The sequence below is a fragment of the Budorcas taxicolor genome, chromosome 25 (assembly GCF_023091745.1).
Source record: "Budorcas taxicolor isolate Tak-1 chromosome 25, Takin1.1, whole genome shotgun sequence".
Lineage (NCBI taxonomy): Eukaryota > Metazoa > Chordata > Mammalia > Artiodactyla > Bovidae > Budorcas > Budorcas taxicolor.
This window is the reverse complement of record NC_068934.1, coordinates 18,270,972-18,295,923: the sequence shown is the minus strand read 5'-3', so window position 1 is coordinate 18,295,923 and position 24,952 is coordinate 18,270,972. Positions and strand designations below refer to the sequence as shown.

The 24,952-nt window shown below is 43.9% G+C and overlaps 1 protein-coding gene across 1 annotated transcript in view; it reads right to left on the bottom strand.

Annotated features, from left to right (window-relative positions):
- Window positions 1-24,952, bottom strand: part of GAB2 (GRB2 associated binding protein 2) — a 174,352-nt gene that overhangs the window by 12,482 nt on the left and 136,918 nt on the right. Inside the window, exon 3 of the mRNA XM_052662003.1 lies at window positions 9,610-9,853. Coding sequence (XP_052517963.1) covers window positions 9,610-9,853 — 244 coding nt within the window. The remainder of the gene's footprint in view (window positions 1-9,609; window positions 9,854-24,952) is intronic.

Below are 24,952 nucleotides of genomic sequence, written 5' to 3'. Positions count from 1 at the left end.
TCTCCGGTTACAGAACTGCTCACTCATCCCTGAGCTCCTGGCCTGGGCTTGCATTATCTACCTTTTTCTGGAACGTTTCCTTGATGCATCACAATCTGACAAAGTGCCAAAGAAGCCTTCCTGCTCCTTCCTGCTTCAGTCCCTCAGACTTTCCTCGTGGCTTCACTCACTCTTCCCACTTTGCTCCCACAGCACACTTCGTGTTCCCTGCACACACTCACCTCACCCGTGTCTTGTGTGACAGTTATTTGGGTCTTGGTCCTTCTGCTTCTGTCTGGCCCTGTGTTTCCAGAAGGCAGGATACCACATCCCATCATCCCCAGGCACAGCCCCTGGCATGTGGTAGATGACACCCATGCCTGCTGAGGGGGCTGGTCATCACTCCAAGAATCGGGTCAGAGGAGCTGAACGAGGGAAACACACTTGCCCAAAGATAAGCACTCGGATGCAGTGCAGGTATTACCCTCATGCATCAGAAGAGAAAAACAGTAAATGGCAGAGATGGTGCAAGAAGATACTCGATCACAGGTGTATAGGGGAGCTCCCTGGGGACAGAGGGATGTTTGCCAGAAAATATTCCCCTGCGCCAGCAGCTTCCCTTTCCATTGCTGGCCCCCGCTGCTCTAGAGGCTGCTGGTGGGTGGGGCTATCCTGCCACCTCTGTCTGAAAGCAACTCCAAATTTCTCCCTCGGCTTTCAGAAATGCTTTCCCAGGTTTTCCCAGCCACTTTATTTTGCACTTTTTTTTTTTTTTTTACACATTTTCACACATTATGGAACATACAATTTCACTCTTTTCCACTCTGTGAGATACCAATTGCATTAACGATGAAAGACCCGGTTTGATTTTCTTTTACAACTTCTTCTTGTTCAGTCGGTAAGTTGGTCAAGTCATGTCTAACTCTTTGCGACCCTATGGACTACAGCATGCCAGGCTTCTCTGTCCGCCACTCTCTCTTGGAATTTGCTCAAGTTCATGTCCACTGAGTCGGTGATGACTGTGTTCCCATTTAAGGAAATCTTGTAAACACTTGTAAGTAAATTAGCCACCATTTTAGGGTTCTGTCCCTGTCACTGGCAATCTTGAAAGGTCATTTGGACCATCATTCTGCATCTGACTCATTCCAAATGGATCCTTCCAGTGAGGGAAGAAAGCTCAGAAAATTCTGTCTCACAATCTCTAAGAGGTGAGGTGGTCTTTGTATCTCAAACTTTTCTGGCTGCAATATTGAGCTTGCCTTCTCTCTGCAGTTACAGAAAAAAGCTGTATATGTGAAACTAACAAAGTAAAAGCTGTATATTCTGCCTTTGGTTAATCACAGCCACTAACGATCCATCACCAGTTAAATTCTCCACCGACATTTCTGATTTTGCTTTTTACCCACCATCTTTCTGTAGAAGAGTGCTACAGGGTCAGTGATGCTTCCATTTTGGAATTTCATCCCTTGAAATTTTGCTTCCCTCAACTCTTACCAGAATTATGGCTTTCCAGGACGTGTGACTTACTACATCACATCACTTGTTACAGGTTTAACAGCCTTAAGGTAGAGATTGGTTAATACTCACTAGAATCTAGAATGAGGTCCTAAGTGTGTGTGTGTGTGTGTGTGTTAAATCAGTTCAGTTGTGTCCAACTCTTTGTGACCCTATGAACTGCAGTCCGCCAGGCTCCTCTGTCCATGGGATTCTCCAGGCAAGAATACTGGAGTGGGTTGCCCTGCCCTCCTTCAGGGGATCTTCCCAACCCAGGGGTCGAACCCAGGTCTCCCGCATTGCAGGCGGATTCTTTGTTGTCTGAGCTACCAGGGAAGCCCGGAGGTCCCAAATACTAGAGGATAAAAATAAATCTAGTGAAACTAAATTGTTTCTAAAAACAAAAATGATTCTGCTTGCTTTGACAGCATCAGTTCAAAACTCCTTCCATTGCCAACAGTTACTATTTTGAATTATTACTTATTTTAGCTCAGTGGAAGAGCTGGATTTTTAGAACTGAAGTCATTTTAACCAGAATACATATTATCCAGTACTTAAAGAAACATTAGTGGCTAGTAGTGTAGTAAGAGTAATAAAAAATTCATGGTTTTATCTCTAGGATGCTTAATTTCTTGTAGCTGTTTATCAGGATCCCTCATAAATATAAAAGGGACAGAGAGAAGGCTGGTATTATTAGCCTCAGTAAATATGATTTCAGTACAGTAATCAATCAGGCATATTTACATCTGTGCTAGGCAGAGATGAATGAGCTGATAATCTCTCAAAGTCCCTACTCAAAAGTAATCCTGTGAGATTACTTTGGAGATCAAAAGAGGTAACTACTGGTAAAGTGCTTTGTAAACTGTTTGTCTCCAGAGTACCTAGTATGTAATGGAGCCGTGCATGACTAAAGCCCATCCACGCACTCGCCAACACCTGGCACTGCTCGTTTTTTGTTTTTTTTTTTTTACTGTAGTCATTCCAGTGGAGATTAAGCAAAACCTCACTGAGGTTTTAATTTGCATTTCTCTGATGGTTCAGCATGTTTTCATGTGCTTATTATTGGCCATTCCTATATCTTTTTTGTGAAGTGTCTCTTCAAATCTTTTGCCCATGCAAAAAACTTTGCTTGCTTGTCTTCTTATTAAGTTGTAATAGTTCTTTATGTATGCTAGAAATTAGTTCTCTGTCAGATATATGCTTTGAGCATTTTCTAGGATTTGTCGACTTGCTTTTTGTTGTTGTTTCACTTTTTTGTTTGCACTGCACAGCACGCAGGATCTTAGTTCCCTGACCAGGGATCATACCCTGTCCATTGTAATGCAAGGCAGATTCTTAACCATGGACCACCAGGAAAGTTCACTATTTTATTTTCCTAATGGGATCTTTTAAAGAGCAAAAGTTTTAATTTTGATAAAGACTATCAGTTTTTTCTGATTCCTGATTTTTAAATCCCATATAAAAATCTTTTCTTACCCCAAGATCACAGAGATATTTTCTTCTGTAAGTTTCAAAGTATTAAACTTTACATTCAGGTCTCCGATACTTTTTAGCTTTTGAGTAGTGTGATAGAAAGTAAAGGTTTTTAAAAATTCCTATATAGGTATCTATTTGTTGAAAAAACTTTCATTTCCCTATTGGCACCTTAGTTAAAAAAAATATATATATATATATATATATGTGTGTGTATATATATATATATGCATGCACACACACATACACACACATATATTCATTCTAACCCCTCCAGATTCACTAATTTGTTCCAGTGATTTATATGTTTACCCTTTCATTAATACAACTATCATGATTAACCTTAGTTTGATGGAAGGTCTTAAAATCAGGTAGTATAAGTCCTCTAACTTTGTGCTTTTTTTTTTTTTTTAAATCACTTTGGTTATTCACACTTTCACATACATTTTAGAACTAGTTTATCAATTTCTGTGAGAAAGCTTGCTTGGATTTTTATTTGGATTGCACTGAATCCACAGGTTAATTTGGGAAGAATTACCATTTTAATAATATTAACTCTTCCAATTCATAATTATAGTATATTATTTCCTCCATATTTAGGTCTTTAATTTCCCTCAGCAATGTTAGTGGTTTCAGTGAAGAGGTCTTGCCTGTCTTTTGTTAAATTTATTCCTAAGCAGTCCACTTCTTTGGGCATCATTATATAGATTTTTTAAGTTCTATTTTTTTTTTTTTTGTTGCTAGTAAGTAAAAGTTATTTTTGTATAGTGATCTGTTCTCCTGTGAATTTGCTAAATTAACTTATTAATTCTAGTACTTATTTTCTATATTCTTTAGGATTTTTAATATAAACAACCATGTTACTGGCAAACAGAAACTGTTACATCTTCCTTTCTGGTATTTGTGCCTTTTATATATTTCTTGTTCGCTTATTGAACTCACTAGGATCTCTAGTACAACTGTGAATAGAAATAGCGAGAGCAGGTATTGTTTTCTTGTCCCCAGTATTAGGGGAATATATTTAGTATTTTTCCGTGTAAGCTGTTCTTAGAAGTCTTAGTTTGAGATAATTCTCATCTATTTACAGTTTGCTAAGAAATATTTTTTATAAAGATGTATTATGTTTTGTCAAATCTTTCTTAGCATCTACTGAGGCGTATATATGCAATGAAATATTTACTTAGCCTTAAAAAGGAAGAAAATCCTGACACTTGCTACTATATAGATGAATTTTGAGGGCTTTATGCTAAGTGAAATAATTCAGTCACAAAAAACACTGTAATTCCACTGAGAGAAGCCTAATTCATACAGATAAAAAGTAGAATGGAGGTTGTTAGGGGCTGGGGGAAGGTGAAATGAGGCGTTAAGGGTACAGAGTTTAAATTTTGAGAGATGAAAAGAATTCCAAAGATTGGTTGCAGGAGTGTGAAAGTACTTAACACTACTGAACTGTACACTTAAAAACGGTTAAGATAGGACGTTTCCTATTATGCATATTTTAACACAATTTTTTGTTAAAGGAGAAAACAATCAGAGGAAGAAAGATACAATTACATCCAGGAGAATAAGAATAAAAAGAACAGTTGATCTCTCATCAAAAACAACGAAAGTCAAGAAGACCATAGCATGGCATCCTTTAGAATGCTGAAATAAAGCCATTTTTATACTCAGCAAAAATCTCTCTCAAAAATAAAGGTGATACTGTATGGCACAGGGAACTATATTCAATATTTTGTGATAAACCATAAGAGAAATATGAAAAAGTATGTGTATCATATTTGTGTATAACTGAACCACTCTGTACAGCAGAAATAACTCAACACTGTAAATCAATTGTATACTTCAATAAAATAAATCAAATAAAAGGTGAAATAAAGGTATTTTCAGATAAGTGAAAGCTGGGAAAATTGGTCACCAGGGGACTCACATGGCCATAAATGGTAAAGGAAGCTCTTCACGGGAGTCCAGTGTAAGGACTTGGCACTTTCACTGCCATGGGCCTAGGTTCAATCCCTGGTCAGGGACGATCCCCACAGACCATGCAGCATGGCCAAAATGAAATAAAATAAAGTTAAAAAAAAAAAAAAGGAACTTCAGGTTGAAGAGAAATAAAACCATGTAAAAACCCCACTAGATAATGTTTAGTATTTGTTTTCAATATACATATTTTTAGAAAAAAAACAATACTTTATAATTTTGAAGATATTTACTATTTCTGCTTGTCTTTCTTCATTCCTGCTCATAGTTTTCTTCTGGTAATACCTTGCTTCAGCCTTATTATTTCTTTAAATTAAATCTCCTAGAAATTCTCTTACTTCTTTTTCATCTAAGAATGTCTTGCTTTGTTTTCATTCCTGAAGGAATACTTTTGCAGAATTGAGACCTCTGGATTGATAAGAGTTTCTTTCCCTTTTCATTAATTTCAAGTGTGTTTTCTTTTCTCATATGGAATATTGTTATAATATGGGCTTTTAAATCTGTGTGTAGAAGCTCCAACATTTGTAATAATGAGGTTGGTCTCTGTGCTCGCCCTTGAGAATTAGTTATAGTTTGCTCATTTTCTGTATGCCCAGAAATTTTGGATTATATTCTGAATGCTGTGTAGACTGTGTTCTTTTATCATCCTCTGGAAAATACTGATGTGTTTGTTTTTGCAGGCAATCAACGTGGTTAGGTTTAGCCTCTTAAGTTCTGTTTCTCCTTTTGTGTGTGGTAGTAAAAAATCTCAGTTTAGTTCACAAAGCTCTTGTTATGCTGGTTTGAGTCTATCTCACACACGGGTTCCCTGGTGGGTCAGACAGTGGAGAGCCTGCCTGCAGTGTGGGAGACCTGGGTTCGATGCCTTGGGTTGGGAAAGATCTCCTGGAGAAGGAAATGGCAATCCACTCCAGTATTCCTGCCTGGAGAATTCCACAGGGCCTACAATCCATGGGGTCGCAAAGAGTCGGACACGACTGGGCACCGCACCGCTCGCACCGCTCCACGCCCACCCCCCCATCAAGATGAGCCTGAGACTTGAGTGGTTTTATATCCAGAATCAGGAAATCCCTTCTCTAGCTCTCTCCACTCTGGGATACTCCACTCTTCCCCAGCCCCCGAAGGGCTCCTTTTCTGGAGATTTCTGTTAGAGTTTCAGCAGCCTGCCCCACTGCACTGCTTTGGGAGGGGGCCCATACTCAGGACAAATCCACCAGAGACAGAAAATTCACTCTGTGTAGTTGCACCTTCAGAGTTTGCTCTGCTACATAAGCTGCTTCCTTTCATTTACAGAGTCTTTGGGTAATTATATTTTGCCTGGAGTTTTTAGTTGTAATTAGTGGGAGGGATAATCTATGGTGGCTTCTGCCACCATAGCGAAACTGAAACTTATATGTTCTTTTTCAAAGTTTCTTTGTCCTAAATTTCACCATCTCTTTACTCATTATCCATTTTCCCTCCCTGCCACAGATTAAAGCAATCAACACAACTATTTTAAAGTCTTTGTATGCTAACTCCAAAAACCGAGCTTATTTTGTTTCTATGACCTGAGTTCTCTTGACTACAGGTCAACTTTACAGTGTGTTCAAGTGTCCAGCAATTTCTCACTATCTACTGAACACTTGGGATGATATGTTATGGGAATTTCATTCAAAAGAAAAGTTATATAAATTGAATCTTGTTCAGTGTGGGTCCCTTTTTAAAAACAAATTTGTCCTGCTTTTTGATTGCTCTTCAGTGCCTTTATTTTTTTAAAATGTTTTGTCTGGAGTTTGTAATTGTTACAGTATGTTTGCTATCATGCACACCACTCTACTACCACCAGAAACTATATATCCCTCTAAAGATAGGTCCGTCTAGTCAAGGCTATGTCTTTCCAGTGGTCATGTATGGATGTGAGAGTTGGACTTTGAAGAAGGCTGAGCACCGAAGAATTGATGCTTTTGAACTGTGGTGTTGGAGAAGACTCTTGAGAGTCCCTTGGACTGCAAGGAGATCCAACCAGTCCATTCTGAAGGAGATCAGCCCTGGCTGTTCTTTGGAAGGAATGATGCTAAAGCTGAAACTCCAGTACTTTGGCCACCTCATGAGAAGAGTTGACTCATTGGAAAAGACTCTGATGCTGGGAGGGATTGGGGGCTGGAGGAGAAGGGGACGACCGAGGATGAGATGGCTGGATGGCATCACTGACTCGATGGACGTGAGTCTGAGTGAACTCTGGGAGTTGGTGATGGACAGGGAGGCCTGGCGTGCTGCGATTCATGGGGTCGCAGAGTTGGACACGACTGAGCAACTAAACTGAAATGACTGAAAGAAAGCGTCCTTCCCACCCTCCATTCCTGCTTGGAATCCTACAAACACTGTTTGAGTTTACTATTTTTAAAACTCTCCCTGAGATCCTACTCATCAACCTCTTGCTCCCTCACCCACACAAGTCAAAACAAAGACACAGAGAAAAGCATGACTTGGTCAAGGCCCCACAATCAAGTTGCTTCCCCAGATGTAGATAAGCTCTGTCTCATTCATTAATATCCACAGGCTATGGAGATAACATATTTCCATAACAGATTTGTTCAAATATTTATCATGCAACGATATGTGCTCTGAGTCCTGTCCCAAAGGATAGTAATGTATTAATATAAAAATGGAAGGGTGATTTGCAGTCTGCACTAGCATCATTTACAGTTTTGCAGAAAACCAGGATCTCAGGACCCACCGCAGGCCCACTGAATCAGAAGCAGCATTTCAACAAGATGCCTGGGTATTTCACGTGCACGTTCCTGTTTGAGAGACACTAATATAAAGTGCTCTGTCTTTCACTGAAACTATGAGTGTACAGCCTCTCATTCTTTACTCCCCTGTGATCCTATGTGTAGCTGAAGGGGTGGAGGCCGGGGAGAACATCTGGCAATATGTCCTGAGGACCTCCTACCTCATGGGTACCTCAGAAATGTTTTGCCATTTTATGTTCATTAATTATGCTCATGAGTTAATTATTCTCACTCTGCAGAGAAGGAAACTGAAGGTCAAGAAGGCTAAATAAATGGCCCCCAAGGTCACAAAGAAGTGGCCAGACCTGAATCTGAAACCATAACTGACTGAACTGCAGAGCCTGTAAAACACTTTGCATTCTACCTGGTCTGTGGTTCAGAAGAATTAGGTACTAACTAGTTCAGGGATCCTGGTTGATTCATTCTACCTCTGTAGAACTCAGGCCCTCATGCGTACACTGATGGAGGTCACCTGAACTAGCGAAAAGTTCACAAATGAATCATGCTGCTTGAGGAAAATGAGTTTTTTGAGGCAGATTTCAAACTGAGTATTGGCAGTGTGTGAAAATGACTCAGAAAACCAGAATCACAGAACAGCACAGTGTAGAGAAAAGAGTACATGACCAGGAAGGAGAAGCCTGGGTTCTGGTCCGACCTCTGTCATTCAGAAGTCGAGAGTCTCGGTTTCCTCACCCATGAAACAGGGAGAAATGATCGATCCTAGTGACCTCAGTGTATTTGACTGGTTTAAGTCTGATCATGCATGAAAATATCCTGTAATGTGATTTATCAATAAACCAGCTCTCTAACTGCCTTAATTCTCCTAACACAAATTAGTTATTTCTAAATTAATTAATACAGGAACGTGATTTGCAATCTGCTGGCCATGGTAGAATTGGGAACCAGTTCCGGCAAAGTCCATAAGCCCTGTGCTTTTGTTTATCCCAATGATGAGATAAAAGGTAATAAAAGTATACACAGGCTCTATGCCTGAGAGAGTTTTGCTGTCAGAAAAACGAAAACTTACTCTAGAGTGGGGAGTTCTTGCTATGACTTTCTGTGATGATGAAAATGTTTTGTATTTGCATGACCCTGTATGGTGGCCAGTGGCCACGTGTGGCCACTGAGCACGTGAAATATGGCTGGTGCAACTGAATAAGTTAATTTTCACTGCAATTTAATTGAAATAATTTTCTTTTACATTTATGCTGTTACAGACATCTTTGGCATCTATTTTCTTTCATCATTACCACAGTCACAACTGTTATTTATTTCACTGTGTCAGGTCTTAGCAGCATCATGTGGGACTTCTGTTGTGGCTCACAGACTCTCTAGTTGTGGCACGCAGACTTAGTTGCTCCACGGCTGCTGGGCTCTTAGTTCCCCGACCAGGGATCAAACGTGTCCCCTGCTCTGGCAGGCAGATTGTTATTCACTGGACCACCAGGGAAGTTCCCGAGTTTTATTTAATTTTAATTGACTCAAATTTGGATAGCCACATGTGGAGAGTGGCTGCCACATGGAACGCCACAGTGGTAGCAAAAGTGAGATACGGATTTACTCAACAATGTTAAGGTTTTATAGCTATACTGTTAGGGTCAACAAATGCACCGACTTTGTCTTTAATTCTGAAACTCTAGCTTCTTAACGCCTTTTTTCCAAATTAAACAAAATTTGTAAAGCAAGATTTTTGATAATAAAAGGATTCTTTGGAACCCACGTATCGTTATATAGCAACGTAGATGATACCCATAAAATGTGAAGGTTACCTAAACTAGAGCAGTGGTGTTTTTGTTTTATAATTATGTATCTGGTGACCTGGAAAGATGCAATGATAGTTTACTCCCGTGTCTTCAAAATTAAAAAGCCGAGGCTGGAAAGGGCTGGGCCCGCGAGCGGCGCTCGGGCAGCCTACCGTGTGCTCTCCGCCCTCCGGCTGATGCACTGGTGCAGGTACAGGTACTCCTGGGGCGCGCTGGCCGACAGGGCGGGCTGCACGTGGTTGGACAGCGCGGGCTCGAAGGTGAACAGGGTCGGCTGGCTGGAGTGCGACGGGGCCGAGGCTTTCCGTTCTCGGAGAAGGTGCTGGCTGGAGCTGCTGAGCTCCGCCGGAGAGGAGCGCGGCGCGTGCGGGGCCGAGGAGATGTTCCGCAGGGAGTCTGTGAAGAGAGCCAGGGCTGTGTGAGGGGAAGCGGAAGGGGAGGCGGCCCTCTCCCGGACCGGGGGGCGCAGCGCCCTCAGCACCTGCCCGCCCGCTGCCCCCTGCTGGCTCAGGCCCCCGGGGTCGCCCGGAGGCCACTATCGCCGGTCACCCCCTGCCCGCTCCGGGAGGCGAGGCCAGCCTCGCGCAAGGGAACGCCACTGCGCCCCCTCTCTCTGCGGGCTCCTGGGGCATCGCCTCCCTCTCAGCTACGCTGGCTTTACTAAATGAAGCTCGGCTTCCCGCAGACTTACGCGCCGAGGGGCCTGGGCCGTGTCGCCGCACTACCTGATCAAAGTGCGCGGAACGGAGCCGCCCGTCCCTCCAGACCGTCCGGGCCCCTCCGGCCTGCCCTTCCCCGTCCTCCCGGGACGATGCTGCCCGGCTCCCGTACTCGCCACTCTCTGTCTACGGGTTTTTTTTTCTTCTTAACTCTTATCTTTAACTCTCCCTGTTGTGTTAGAAAGGAAGCGAGGTATTAAAGACAGATAATAGTTTAGAGAGCTACACCCCAAGCCAAGGGCATTATTCATCTGGCTGGCTCTCTAGGCTTAGTCCAAACGCCTGAGCACGACATACAAGGCCTTTCACAGTCTGGCCTATTTCCTGCTTTCCTCCTCCCATACCCCAGGCATATGGAAGCTTCATCAGTCCGTGGGCACACCAGCCCCTTTTATGATTCTTTGTTTTGGTTTGTGCTGTTTCTTCCGCCTGGATTTTACTTCTTTAGCATTCATAGGCAAGCTTTTAAGACCCTACACAGATATCATATTCTCCCTGAAACCTTCCTGGACTCCATTGTTCTGGGTGCGAACAGCACGTGGCCCTCACTTCATTATATCCACTGTCAGCCTGCTTCCTTGCCTGGCCCATGGTGTCTAAGAGCAGTGACTGCTGATGTTACCTCTTCAGTGCCAACATTTACCTAATAAAGCCCAGGTACACAGAACAAGTTCTGAGTCTGTCTTTGCAGAATATGCAAGAAAAAAAAAAAAAAAGCATTCGGCATACAGTAATTCCATCAGCAAAACTTCTTGTTCAAAAGAAAGATTAAAGATGTCATTTCTGGCAGTGTGATGGCCAGTGGGGCTGATGTTTTAGTGGTGATGACAGGGGCTTTCCAGGGCTAGTGAACACTTCAGAGGGGACTTAGTTCTCTTTCTACCCCGTTATCTGACCTGTTTTAGCACCCTTCTCACGGCCCTCGGGGGGATCACCAGCTCTACAGCATTAGTGACTCTCCAGCCTTTTCTGATGCTGGACAGGTCAACTACTGCCAGCGTATAGCAGGAAACGCCATGGGCCTCTGGGGAAAAACTGTTCCATCGACAGCTCTGTCGACCTCCAAAGTGAATGCCCATTACAGGTCTTGTGAACTGGATGTCTGTTAACAGAATCGATGGCTTCGTTAATCCATTAGATGTGTGAGATGAGCTCTCTGATGGCAGAGGAGAGGGTTGACACCCAGGAGAGGGGAAGGCCCAGTGCCAGGGGAGACCCAGGGGAGGTGCCAGGGCAGCCTCTCGGGGGCATCCCACGCTGTCTGTGGTCTCTGGACCCCCCTCCCCCAACCAGCCCATCCAGGGGGCTTTCCTCAGCGCTCTGCCCACACCCTCCTACGACCTTACTCTCCCTCCAGAGACTCTCTGGGGCATCCTGTCCGCCCTCACAGCTTCAGCTATGTGACAACAATTCACAGATCTTAATCTCTGGCTTGGTTCTGTCTCCTGAGCTCTCTGTCCTATAACTGCTCCCCGTCCCTTCCTCCCCGCCAGTCCCCCAATCTGCCGGGCACCTCCATTCAGCTGTCCCACAAGCAGGTCAAGCTCAACCATCTCAATGGAACTCCTCCTGGATTCTGTATCTCAGTGAAGCACATCAACACTGCCACCCAGTCAGTTCTCCGAGACAGAAATCCAGGCATTATCTATCACCCTTCCCTGTTTCTCAATGACCACCTCATGTCATTATGCCTCTGCCCTGCTTAAAATGCATCAACAGATCCCTGCAATCCTCAGGATGACTTACAAAGATCTCTCTTTTTAAAACCACTTCCTGTTTATTTCTTCAACTATGCTTCTCACTTGAACTTTCTTGTGTTTCAAACAGAATTTCAGGAGAATACCAACCTCTTCTGCATCACTCCATACATTAGGCTATGAACTCAGTGACGGCAGATACTGTCCCTTCTGTAACAATTTTATTCCTAGAATGAAGCCCTGTCTATGACACAGCTCCACAATCATGTATTGACTGAATGTCTGAAGTACATAGCATAATAAGTCAAACCCCCTCAATACCATCCATGACTCCTCGTTACCTTCAGAATAAAGACCAGGTTCCTCAAACTGACAAGAATAGCCATTCTGTGACAAACAACTTATCCTGCCTTGTCACCCAATTCCTTTTTCATGTCCCCTGTGTTGAATGCTTGTGGGTCAAGCGTTCAAAGGAAGACGGACCCAGCCTCAATGCCTCCAGCTCAGGCTGGGGATTCAAAGGCGACCCAGTCTGTTTAGTCACAGAGGAGGAGAAATCATTTCACCCCAGTCTCAGTTTCCTTATTTACCAATCTCCAGAGTGTGGTTGTAAGGATGAAATGCAGAAAGGGTCAGAGAAAGGCTGCAAGCTGTGGTACTCAAAACGTGTTCCGTCGCCTCTGTTATCCCTGGTGCCTAGAACAGTCCCAGAACATAGTGGGTATTCATTACATATGTGCTGAATGAATAAAATAATTTTCTCTGGCACAAAAATCCATACATGCTTGTTTCTGGTGGTCAAAATCAAAGAGGTTTTTGAGGTCTGGTAATAAGATGGAGTAGGGGTTAGGATGAGTTGGGCCCAGAGACACTTGGAATTTCACTCTTCTGACGTAAAGCCACGTCTATGAAACCAGTTAGCTCCATAATGGTCTACAGCGCCAGGAAAGTTCTTCCAAAACTGTTTTGGCATGAAACCTTGCCAAAAATCCTACCTCAGCTTGCAACTTTAAACGACTTCTATCTGAACTCATGTGATTACTCCTTCATGTCTTTATGGGTTGAACAGTGTCCCCTCCAAAACTCATGGAACCTCAGAATGTGACCTTATTTGAAAATAGGGTCTTTGCAGATATAATGAATTAAAATGAAGTTACATGGGATTAGTGTGGGCCTTACTCCAGTGACTGGAGTCCTTATAAGAAAACAGAGACAGAGCCACACAGGGAGAACAACGGGATGTTCCCACACGATGGGATGACAGAGGTAGAGGCTGGATAAAAAAAAAAGGGGGCTATTCATACAAGGGAATATTATTCAGTCATATACATGAATGAAATACTAATAACATGCCACAATATGGACAAATCCCCAAACACTATGCTAAGTGAAAGAGACTAGTGACAACAGACCATGGATCACGTGACTTTGTTTATGTAAAATGTCTAGAGCAGGAAAATTCAGTCAGCAAGCAAACTAGTGGTTGCCTGGGAAGGAGGTGGGTTGGTAAGCAGGAATGGATAGTAACTGCTAATGAGAATGGTGTTTCTTTTTGAGGTTGATGAAAATTTTCTAAAATGAGACTGTGGTGATGGTTGCACAACCCTGGGAAATACTAAAACCACTGAACTGTACATTTAAATGGGTGACTTTTATGGTATGAGAAATTTTTGCTTAGAAGCTAAGCCGTGTTCGACTCTTTTGTGACCCATGGACTATAGCCCACCAGGCTCCTCTGTCCATGGAATTTCCTAGGCAAGGAAACTGCCATCCCCTTCTCCAGGGGATCTTCCTGACTCAGGGATCAAACCTTCATCTCTTGCACTGGCAGGCAGATTCTTTACCACCGAGCCACTAAAAAGCCCAATATGGGAAATATATCTCAGTAAATTTCTAAACACACACACAGTCGACAGCTCCTCAAAAAGTTAAACACAGAATCACCACATGACCCAGCAATTCCACTTGTAGGTATATCCTAGAAGTAAAGGAAACATACGTCCACAGAAAAACCCGTAAACAAATTTTCACAGCAGCTTTACTCATTATAGCCAAAGTGGAGACAACCCAAATGCCTATAAGCTGATGGATATACATAGAGAATGTGGCATATCATATAATGGAATATTATTCAGCAGTAGAAAGGAAAAAGTACAAATACATGTTACAAAATGTATAAACTGTGAAAGCATTGTGCTAAGTGAAAGGAAGCTAGATTCCACTTATATGAAATGTTAGAATTGGTAAATATTCAGAGACAGAAAATAGATTAGTAGTTGCTTAAGGCTGGGGGGATGATGGGAATAGGATGTGACTTCTAATGGGGACAAAATTTCTTTTGGGGGTCATAAAAATGTTCCTAAATTAGATTGTGAGGATGGTTGCGCAATCCTGTGAATATACTAAAAACACTGACGTGTATACTTTGAGTGATATATAGTATGTGAATTAAACACACACACAGGCAGAAGCCCTTTGCAACGTGTGCAGTGTAAAATATATGCAAGAGATTAACAGTCATCCAGTTAAACTTATGTGACCTTTAGTTTTTATTTCCTCTCTGAAAACTGAACACTCAGTAAATACCAAGCCCTTGCTAAACTCCCTTGAGAAAAAGACATTCCCTGCTTCCTACCTTCAGTTCCCTATACCTCCCTCCAACCCCACTGTAGAGGGTTCACCCCATAATCCTAGCAAGGCAGTGGGCAGCTCAGGTAAACAAAAAGCTAGCACTTACGGTTTGGGGTGAGAAGCCTCAAGCGGGTTGGAATGCCACCTCACAGTGTGTGGGCCTCATGCATGGGACAGGAGTCAGGAGACCAGGGACCCGGTTCCAACTCTGCCTTTATGAGATCGTGGGCAGGTCTCTGAGCTCTGGCTGCTTACCTGTGAGGTTGGGGGGATAAACCCGGGGCTGCCTACCCATCTCACTGGGCTGCTGTAAAGGGAAAATGACATAAGCTTGTGAAAACAAGTCTAAGCACTCATATAAAATGTTCGTTTAAAATTTGTTTTTATTGCCCTGGGTACCTTCTGAGCAAAGGAAAGAATGCTAAAAATAAAGGAAAACATTAGACAATATGTGGCTGGGCTGTTTTTGGTGTGTGCCTATCAGGCGGTTGTAATGATGTGTCTTGGGTCATTAGGAAGGTCAGTTACACAGCAAGAAGAAAATGGGCATTTCCAGACTTCTGGCCTGAGCTTCGATCTCCAAGTCTAGACGAAAGATAATGTCAGAAAACGCCTGAGTCAATTTGTTTTCTTTTCAACAGGGTTTTATTTTTTCCTCGTCTTCCTGGCTTCTTTTTAGGGCCCTACAAAATCACTCCCCTTCCTTTCCACAATCACTCATGGGAAGCCTGCCCAGCATAAAAACACTCCTCCCACCTTCTTGCAAAATTCTAGAACAGGAAAGCTCTGAAGGATTTCAGCAGAGGAGCCCAGCCCAGCCCAGCCCAGCCCAGCCATCCACTGGCTAGTGATAACAGGAGCAGGAAAGGGGCGGTTGGCGAGAGTTTCTGGAAAAGATGACTGGCCAAGTAATGACTGCTTCCCTTATCTCAATGCCCTTTTAAGCTTTATCCCCCTTCCCAAACCCTCACTCCAAGCCTCGGTGGGTCTCAGAACCCATAAAATGGCAGACCAAAGCTTATGCTGGAGCCCAGGCTGGACTCAAACCTGGCTCTGGCCTTGGACAGGTTACATAAATCTCTCAGAACCTCATTTGTTCAACAGGGAGAACACACAGTTTGCAGGGCTGCTGCAAGGATTGGAGATCATTTATACAAAGTATTTAGCAGAGCACCCCAGTATTCTTACTGCTCCGATTCCTAGGGGACACATGGAACTGACTGAGACCTTGACATTGGCCAAGGTATGGAATCGCTTTCCAAGTCACAATTATACCTTGTATAGATGTTATACGTGAAAGTAATAAGAACAAAAACATCTATATTGACTATAATAATTTCAGCTGCCATTTAGCAAGCACCTGCCATACGTCTCTAGTCCACCCTGTGAAGCAGATATTATTTCCTCCATTGTTTTTTGTTTGTTTTGTTTTATGGGGGGGACGGAGAAATTGAAGCGCAGAGACATTAATAATGAGTTCTGAGTCACAGACCTAGAAAGCGGCAGAGCCTAGATCTAAATGAGATCGCTTTGTCTTCAAAATCAATTCTTTTCAACCATGGAGAGAGAATTCCTACACAATCCTTATGTGGTGAATGGTGTTAGCTTTACGGGAGGCAGAGTCAAACAACAGAATGAGGGTCGAGGCCCAGCTCTGTCGTCAGCTGGCGGACGGACGTTCGGAACGCCATTTCACCTTTCTGAGCCCTGTTTTCTCTATTTATAAAAGCAAGGACTTGGATTAGATGAGGGATTCACATCAAAGTAATCTTTGGGAAACTTAAGAGAGCTGCTCCATGTAAGATCTAATGAGTTATATTTACACAGAGATTTAGATTCAGAACCAGTGGCTTGGTTTTTAATAATCTCTGGTTTTTAATTCTGGGGCAGGGGCAGAAGCATTAGGGTTGACTGAAAAATCAAGGGCAAAGCAAGCTCTGAAAGCCAAATGAAAGAGCAAATTCTTCCCCAAATCTTTCTTGGTATCATCAAACTTCCAAATTGGAAACCATCCACATTCTTCCTGGCCCTCCTTATCATCTGTTCATGGCCAATTCAAAAGGAACGGGTGAGCAACAGAAAGAGGCTAAAGTGGGTCAGAAACGTGGGAGTCCACATTCTCAGACGACTTTGCCGCAGGGCCTTGGACAAAATTTTTAATTTCTCTGCACCTCCTCTCCCACGCTGTCAAATGCCAAAGAGAAGGAACACTTTACAGGGTCCTTTGAAGGATTCAATGACATAAAATATGAGCAAATAGTAACTATTAAATACTAAGTAAATGGTTGTTGGTTGATACTTGTTACATTATGTCAATTGTTTCTAGAAGTAGAAAAGTGGTAAGATTCTGAGCGTTCTTACTGGGGAGAAGATGAGTAAGGAAAGAATTTTGCAAACAATGGTGTAGGATTTTATAGGATGAGTGATCCCTGGAGAAAGCTAAATGAAAGGCAAGAATCAGGTGGTGAGTTCTAAAAACAAAAGCCTTGGAGTTCTCCAGTGGTCTAGTGGCTAAGACTCTGCTCCCAATGCAGGGGGCCTGGGTTCAATCTCTAGTCAGGAAACTAGATCCCAAGAGCCACAAATAACAGGCTGCATGCCACAACTGAGGGTTTGTGGGGCACAAGGAAAGATCCTGTATGCTGCAATCAAGGCCTGGTGCAGCCAAATAAATAAGTAAATAAAAAAAAAAAAGGAAATAAAAACAAATAAAAACATCCTGTTGACAGGATGGCTGATGGCAAAATTGGATCAATAGATCCAGGTCATTTTAACTCACAATCACAAGCCTGAACTTATTTAGGAAGGAATAATCCTCAAAATCCTCTTGTAGACATCATTAAGAGAAGTTATTCTTACATTTACGGTCAAACACAATAAATCCCATAACACGGCAACTGAAAGGGATCCTGGTGTCCAGTCATTCATTTATCATCACTGCCCTCCTCTCTCACCCTCATATCTCTCATTTACAATTGGAGAAGCCATAGTCCAGAAAGGTGAGGCTACTTGTCCAAGGATATACAAGGGGTCAGATGTAAACTCTGAAATTAAAACTTAGCTCCTGTAGCCCAGGGGTCCTTCTGCAGTACCAGTAAAAAGATGTATCCATGTGAACAAAGATATATTCTCTATATTGGGGGGAGGGGGGCAGGGCAGAATCAAGTCAGGAGATCTGATGACCAAGACACTAGATAGCGGGATTACTGTTTTGTCACGAGTTTATATTACTCATATTTGCATGGAAAGTAAACATTTGCTGGATCAAACTACTGAAGACTAGTGTAAATAATTCCCCAAGTTCAAAAATATACGGCTCCTAATGTTTATAGAGACTATAAAGCGGAGGAAGAGAAAAGAGGATGCAGAGACAGGCAGAAACAGGGGACCCTGTGAGACCTTTCAGGGGCCAGACTTCCCCATCGCTCCCCCCTCCACCACTTCTGAGGAAGGATCTGGGAAAGAACACCATCCCAGAGATCCAAGAGCCAAGTCCGAGTGCCCTGACCTTGATGGATATGATCTCTCGGTCTCCCTTCGCAGAAATCGACCCTGTGCAGGGCCCGGGGTGAAGGCACTGAGTGGCTGCAGCTCACGGGCATGTCAGCCCGTCTCTGGCCACACATCCTTGCGTAAGGGGGATCTCATGTCAGAGACGGGAACCTAAGGCCCACAGCAAACGGCATGCTTTCTGGAAGGTCTCTGGTGAGAGCCAATCGTGCCTTCCTCTAAATCTTCGGCAGTGTTTCATTCTGCATTTCATGCTGGGAATTCACAATCTCTTGTCCAAAACTAGGCTGAGAGCTGTTAGAACTCAGGACCTAGACTGTTTTCTCCGACAGTGTTCAGCACAAAGCTGTGTGCCTACTCAACGTCCAGATCAGAACAAAGGGCTCAATAAACACATCACGGCAGCAAGTTTTGTCAGAAACTATCCTTTTTGGGTCAGAAGAAGGAATGAAGAGCTCCAGAATCCACAGGTCAGCTGCTGTTCGGGGTGAAGGAACTGTGATCACTTAGCGAGGCTGTCTGAGCTGTGCTTGCTTCTGGGTTGGGACTATATTTAGGCATGCATGCACTGTCCTGTCCACATCAGACAGATCAGGTTACGAGCTGCTTTCTCATCTTACCTGCCACGTGGACAGCACATCTCAGTTGTGACAGACCTTACTTGGTTGACTACTGACTGTGTTCCCCCCTCATCCCCAAATCTCTCATTTACAACTGGAGACACTGTGGTTCCTCCACAGAGTCAATCCATAAATGGAATGAAACACTCTGCTGTTTACTTAGGGTCATGAGGACTGATTGTGGGAACTCTGCTAAGAGCTGCAGGCCTGTCAGAAAAAGTGGCCCTGGTCCTTGCTCTAGGAGTTTATACTACAGTTGGGAAGAACAAATTTATGCTCAGGGCAGCACTTCTCCCTTCCCCCAAGGAACTTTGGGAACCCATTAGTATTCCCATGAGAATCAATCCATCTAGTGGGCGCCATAAGCTCCAACGTCAATGATGCATTTGACCTTTGTGACCTTTCCATTGAAATACTGAAACCGTATCGCTGTATTTTTAAACTAGCCAACTCCACAAGAGGCAAGTTTCCCCTTTCTCTGACAGTGGCTCTCACTAAGAGACAACTGGCCACCAGCATGAACCATGAGTGTCAGACGTTAATAATGGGAGTTTATCAAGAATCATTAGCAGTGGCAACAATCACAAGAACAATTCCTGGAACTGCTCAAGTCTGGATGGGGAGGCTGGGATTCTAAGAGCTCCAGCTTGCCGAGGGCATTCTCAGATCCACAGCATTACTTGACCCAGAACTGTGCCTTCAGGAGAGGCAGCGTGGTTCGGGGAAAGGAACATGGGTTCTGAAACGGGAATCTCAGCTGTGGAACCTAGGAACGGCATCTGAATCTGTGTCCTAACGGGTAGAATTGGTACTGACAGCTCCCTGTAGGTTTGGCCCAGGGACTCCAGAGGTGCCCCAGTGCCTGTGGGTCAGTGCTCTACAAAGGAGACCTCTCCCTCCACACTCCATTAGGGGGTCACCTGCTGTATGAACTGCGTGTGCAGACCTTCAGGGTTTGGTTATAGAGGCAGGACTGGTCCTCTGGCCTTCCCGTGGTGGCAGAGGGCAGCAGGCATAGAGCCTGGCAGGACTCAACTTCCCGCTGGCAGCTCTTTCTCAGCCACGGCCTCCAGTCCTGGGGTCATAACAATTTCCTAGCTTCGCCGCTTGAGCTTCCCTACTCATATTCCACTCTTGTGTCTTGATGCCTCAGCAATCCTCATTTTTTCCCCACTGGGATCCAAAAGGGAGAGTCATTTTTTTCTAACATCCCCAGGAGGGCCCACATACTACGACCATATGTACATGGATCTGAGTAGGCTTGCCAAGGCATATTATTATCACACTAGAACAGGAGTTGGCAAACTAAGGACCATAAGCCAAATCTGGTCCACTGCCTGACTTTATAAATAAAAGTTTTACCCCTATTCATGTACATATTGTTTATGGCTGCTTATATGCAAAGTGGAGTCCTTGTGACAAAGAACGTACAGGTGGTAAAGCCTACAATATTGACTATCTGGCCCTTCAGAGAAAGTCTGCCAGCCCCTAGACTAGTAATTCTCGGTCTGGTTTGTACAATCATGTCCTCTCTCAAAAATCTTAGTATCTAATTTAAGTTTGTCACTAAGGATACAGAAGTGGGTTGAAACCTAGACCAGTGAATCCTAAATTTATGCTTTGGAATAATCAAGAGAAAGAACCACAAGAAAAGCCAGTTTGGAGAGCTCATGAATATAATTATAAGAAATCATATTCATTTTCATTTTAGCACACCTTGGGGCACAAACAACAAGCTAGCTGCCAGTCAGCATACAGAATCAGAAGGTACAAGAGAATAACAGGAGTGATTTATGCTGCCAGACTTGGGAAAGAACACCAGTTGTTGTTTTTTTTTTTTTTCCTGATCCTTAACCATTTCTTCTTCCATATCACAGCTGCACAGATGTCATTTTCTGCATAGAGATCTTGTGTGTTTCTGGGGGTGCTGGGGAGGGGGGTTAGAGTTGCTTTACAATGTTGTGTCAGCTTCTGCTGTACACAGAAGCACATCAGCTATACATGAGTGTGTAGACATGCATATATATATCTCCCCTCCGTGGGTCTCCCCGCCCCCACCCCTGTAGGTCAGCACAGAGCACTGAGCTGAGCTCTCCGTGCTACACAGTAGCTTTCCACTAGATACCTATTTTGCACATGGTAGTTCCAGTCACTCTTTATCACATTACTTTGTCTCCTTTTCATCAAAGCACTTATTACTACGATTTCACCTCATGTGAGGCATCGCTGGTGCTTCAATATGGTGGCCATAAAAACACGCCTCTCAGACCTCCCGATGTGGGCAGCACACTCTCTAACAGCCCCAGCTGTTGGCCCTCCGCATCCCTTATCTCCCCCTGTGCTGTTCTCATCCACTGACAAAGAGTGGCCGGAGGACCAACACCAGCCTGTTCCCAGGAGGAAATGGGACTCCTTCCATGGGAAACCTTGGCTTGAGACTTTCCAGTGACCAGCCCGAAGCTGTCTTAGACCTGCACTATGCTCTAATCCTCCCTCCTTCCTTCTCTCCATCACAGGGGTCGGACCTGCAGCCCAGTGAGAGCCTCCTTCCTTTCTCAGTGTCATTCCCAGCATCCTTCACAGGCATCTCCCCCAGTAAGTCTCTTGCACATCTAAATGCATCTTGACAGCGGCTTCTTGGAGAACCTGAACCAACATACCCAGTGTCTAAAAGAGTTTGATGAACATCTGGTTGGCCCAGGTTCATTCTGCAAGTAAACCACAGACCCAGAATCACAGGCCAGTCCTCCACGCCAAAACCTTTTCTACCAAGAACAATCAGCTGAGAAGTATGCCCTTGGTACCTTTGTCCAGAGGGCCACTGCTCTGAGGAATCTGATGAGAAAATGTGTCCACCGATGACCAATCCCCATAGCTGGCCTCTGAGCTCTCTTTACAGTTATGTGGACTCTAGTGGGCATGAGGGAATGTCTTAGATTCAGAGAAAGCTGAAAATATGGTTTAGGACAATCAAGAAGAGCTGGCTTACGTTGAAAATAAAAGCAGTAAGAGCTCTGTGTGATACTCTCTTAAGGGAATGTAAGGGAAGACGCTACAAAGGCAAAGCCAGAGAAGGTCATCACAAAGGAGCAGAGACAGCAGTGGGTCTCCCCAGGTCATCATACGTGCGCTGAGGACCCCACCCAGGCCCTGTGACAGCATGAAGCAAGGAACAGTATCGGGAATTTCAGGGTACGGTTTAATTATTAGGAACATGCATTCTGGAGCCAGGTTGTCTGTGCCTGAATCCCAAGTTCTGTAATTAGTAGTTGTAAGAACCAGGGGAAGCTGAGCCTCTCTGTGCCTCAGTTTCTTCATCTGCAAAGTGAGACGAAGACAGTAAGGTCCCTACATATGAACCTTCAACCTCGAACTTTCAAAGGTGTGACTATGCATTCGTCTGTCCAATCCCGTAAGTTAGTTCCCCTGGCTGGTGTACGCCGTGAGCGAGTGCGTCCTCTACGAGTGGGGGTGCTTTTGTGTGCTTTACTGTACAGAGCACAGCAGCAGAGCAGCTTCATTTCCAGCTAGATCTGCAAGAGGATGACTCCACTGAACTGCTTGCTATGCAACCCGAGGAGCTTACTGATAAAGACCTGACGGAACTGGAGGCCCAGAGAAAGGATGAAGACAGACAAGAAGAATTAGTGAAGGGATTCACAATGCAGGAAATGGCAGGGGTTTTTCTTTGTCTGAGAAGGCACAGTCAGTTTTTGAGGCGCAAGACCCGAATATAGACCAGGCTGCGGCAGCTGTTCAGGACGCAACCCAGAACTACCGTGTCGTCTATGCTGAGAGAAAAAGAGCTACTACCCAGGCATCACTGTATCGTTTTTTTCAAGAGGGTTGACAGGGTTGACTCCAGCAAGGAACCAGAACCTGAGCCATCAACATCAGGCGTGAGTGATGCAGCCTGTCCCCGTCTCCTCCTGCGGACGATCCTACAGCTCTACCATCTCCCGCCTCCTCTGGTCAGTAACTCTTCTTGCCCGTTCACTTGATGCCAGCTCCTGTATGTCAGCTGCTGTACTGTAGCACTGTGCTTTTCAAGGTACTGGACTGTAAGATTAAAAATGTTTTATTTTTGTGTTTTTCTGGTATGTATTATTTGTGTGAAAACTATTACAGACTTATTAGACTATTATAGACTTATTATATAGACATAGTACAGCGCTATGTAGCCAATTGTGTTAGTTGGGTACCTAGGCTAACTTTGTTGCACTTATGCACAAACTGGACTTATTAATGTGCTCTCAGAATAGAACTCATTTGTATGGAGGAGACTTCACTGTAATAGATGTCTACCTCATAAGATTATGAGTTAAGATCTGTGAAATGCTTTGAACACTGCCTCCTACAAGGTAAACTCTATGTAAAGATCTCTCTTTGATAGTAGTCGTACATTTAAAGAGACACCTTTGTTTTCGAGCATCTCAGTAACTTAAGTATAATGCATTTCAAATTAAGAAAGTCAGCAAAGTTTGTATGGTAAACATATAAATCACACACAGTAAAAGTGTTTCTGAACTTAGGCAAAACAGAGATAGTGTTATTTAGAATGTTTTGTTTTTGGGGAGATAAGACTCTTCAGAGTCCTTTGGAGAACAAACCAGTCAATCCTAAAGGAAATAACCCTGAATATTCATTGGAAGGACTGATGCTGAAGTTGAAGCTCCAATACTTTGCCCACCTGATGCGAAGAGCTGACTCACTGGAAAAGACCCTGATGCTGGGAAAGATTGAGAGCAGGAGGAGAAGGGGGCAGCAGAGGATGAGATGGTTGGATGGCATCACCAACTTGATGGACATGAATTTCAGCAAACTTTGGGACACAGTGAAGGACAAGGGAGTCTGGTGTGCTGCAGTCCACGGGGTTGCAAAGAGTTGGACATGCCTGAGCGACTGAACAACAACAATGACAAAGAATAACATGCTATACACACTCAAAGGGCTGCTTTGAAGATCACAGAGAAGGCTGCAACAATTTATTAGCTATATACCCCACAGATATTTAATGTGTACTTATCATGTACCAATGGCTTCCCAGATGGCACCAGTGATAAAGAATCTGCCTGCCAATGCAGGAGACACAGGAGATGCAGGTTTGATCTCTGGGTCAGGAAGATCCCCTGGAGAAGGAAATGGCAACCCACTCCAGTATGCTTGCCTGGAGAATCCCATGGACGGAGGAGCCTGGCGGGCTATAAGCCATGGCATCTCAAAGAGTTGCAGACGACTGAGCACGGGCACAATACAGTGCTGTCAGGCACCAAACGCCACGCTGTATGGTTAAGTGGATTCTTATATAATCTTAAAGAGTGCTCAGAGATGGGAATACCAGACCACCTGACCTGCCTCCTGAGAAATCTGCATGCAGGTCAAGAAGCAACAGTTAGAACTGGACATGGAACAATGGACTGCTTCCAAATTGGGAAAGGAGTACGTCAAGGCTGCATATTGTCACCCTACTTATTTAACTTATATGCAGAGTACATCATGCGAAACATTGGGCTTGATGAAGCACAACCTGGAATCAAGATCACCAGGAGAAATATCAGAAGCCTCAGATATGCAGATGATACCACCCTTATGGCAGAAAGCGAAGAGGAACTAAAGAGTCTCTTGATGAAAGTGAAAGAGGAGAGTGACAAAGCTGGCTTAAAGCTCAACATTCAAAAAACAAAGATCATGGCATCCGGTCCCATCACTATGTGGCAAATAGATGGGGAAACAATGGAAACAGTGACAGATTTTATTTTCTTGGGCTCCAAAATCACTGCAGGTGGTGACTGCAGCCATGAAATTAAAAGACGCTTGCTCCTTGGAAGAAAAGCTATGACCAACCTAGACAGCATATAAAAAGCAGAGACATTACTTTGTTGACAAAGGTCCGTCTAGTCAAAGCTATGGTTTTTCCAGTAGTCATGTATGGATGTGAGAGTTGGACCATAAAGAAAGCTGAGCGCTGAAGAATTGATGCTTTTGAACTGTGGTGCTGTATAAGACCTGTGAGAATCCCTTGGACTGCAAGGAGATCAAACCAGTCAATCCTAAAGGAAATCAAACTTGAATATTCATTGGAAGGACTGATGCTAAAGCTGAAACTCCAGTACTTTGGCTACTTGATGTGAAGAACTGACTCACTGGAAAAGACCCTGATGCTGGGAAGATTGAAGGCAGGAGGAGAAAGGGATGACAGAGGATGAGAGGGTTGGATAGCGTCACTGACTTGATGGACATGAGTCTGAGTAAGCTCTGGAAGTTGGTGATGGACAGGGAAGCTTGGCATGTTGCAATCCATGGGGACCTGACTGAGCG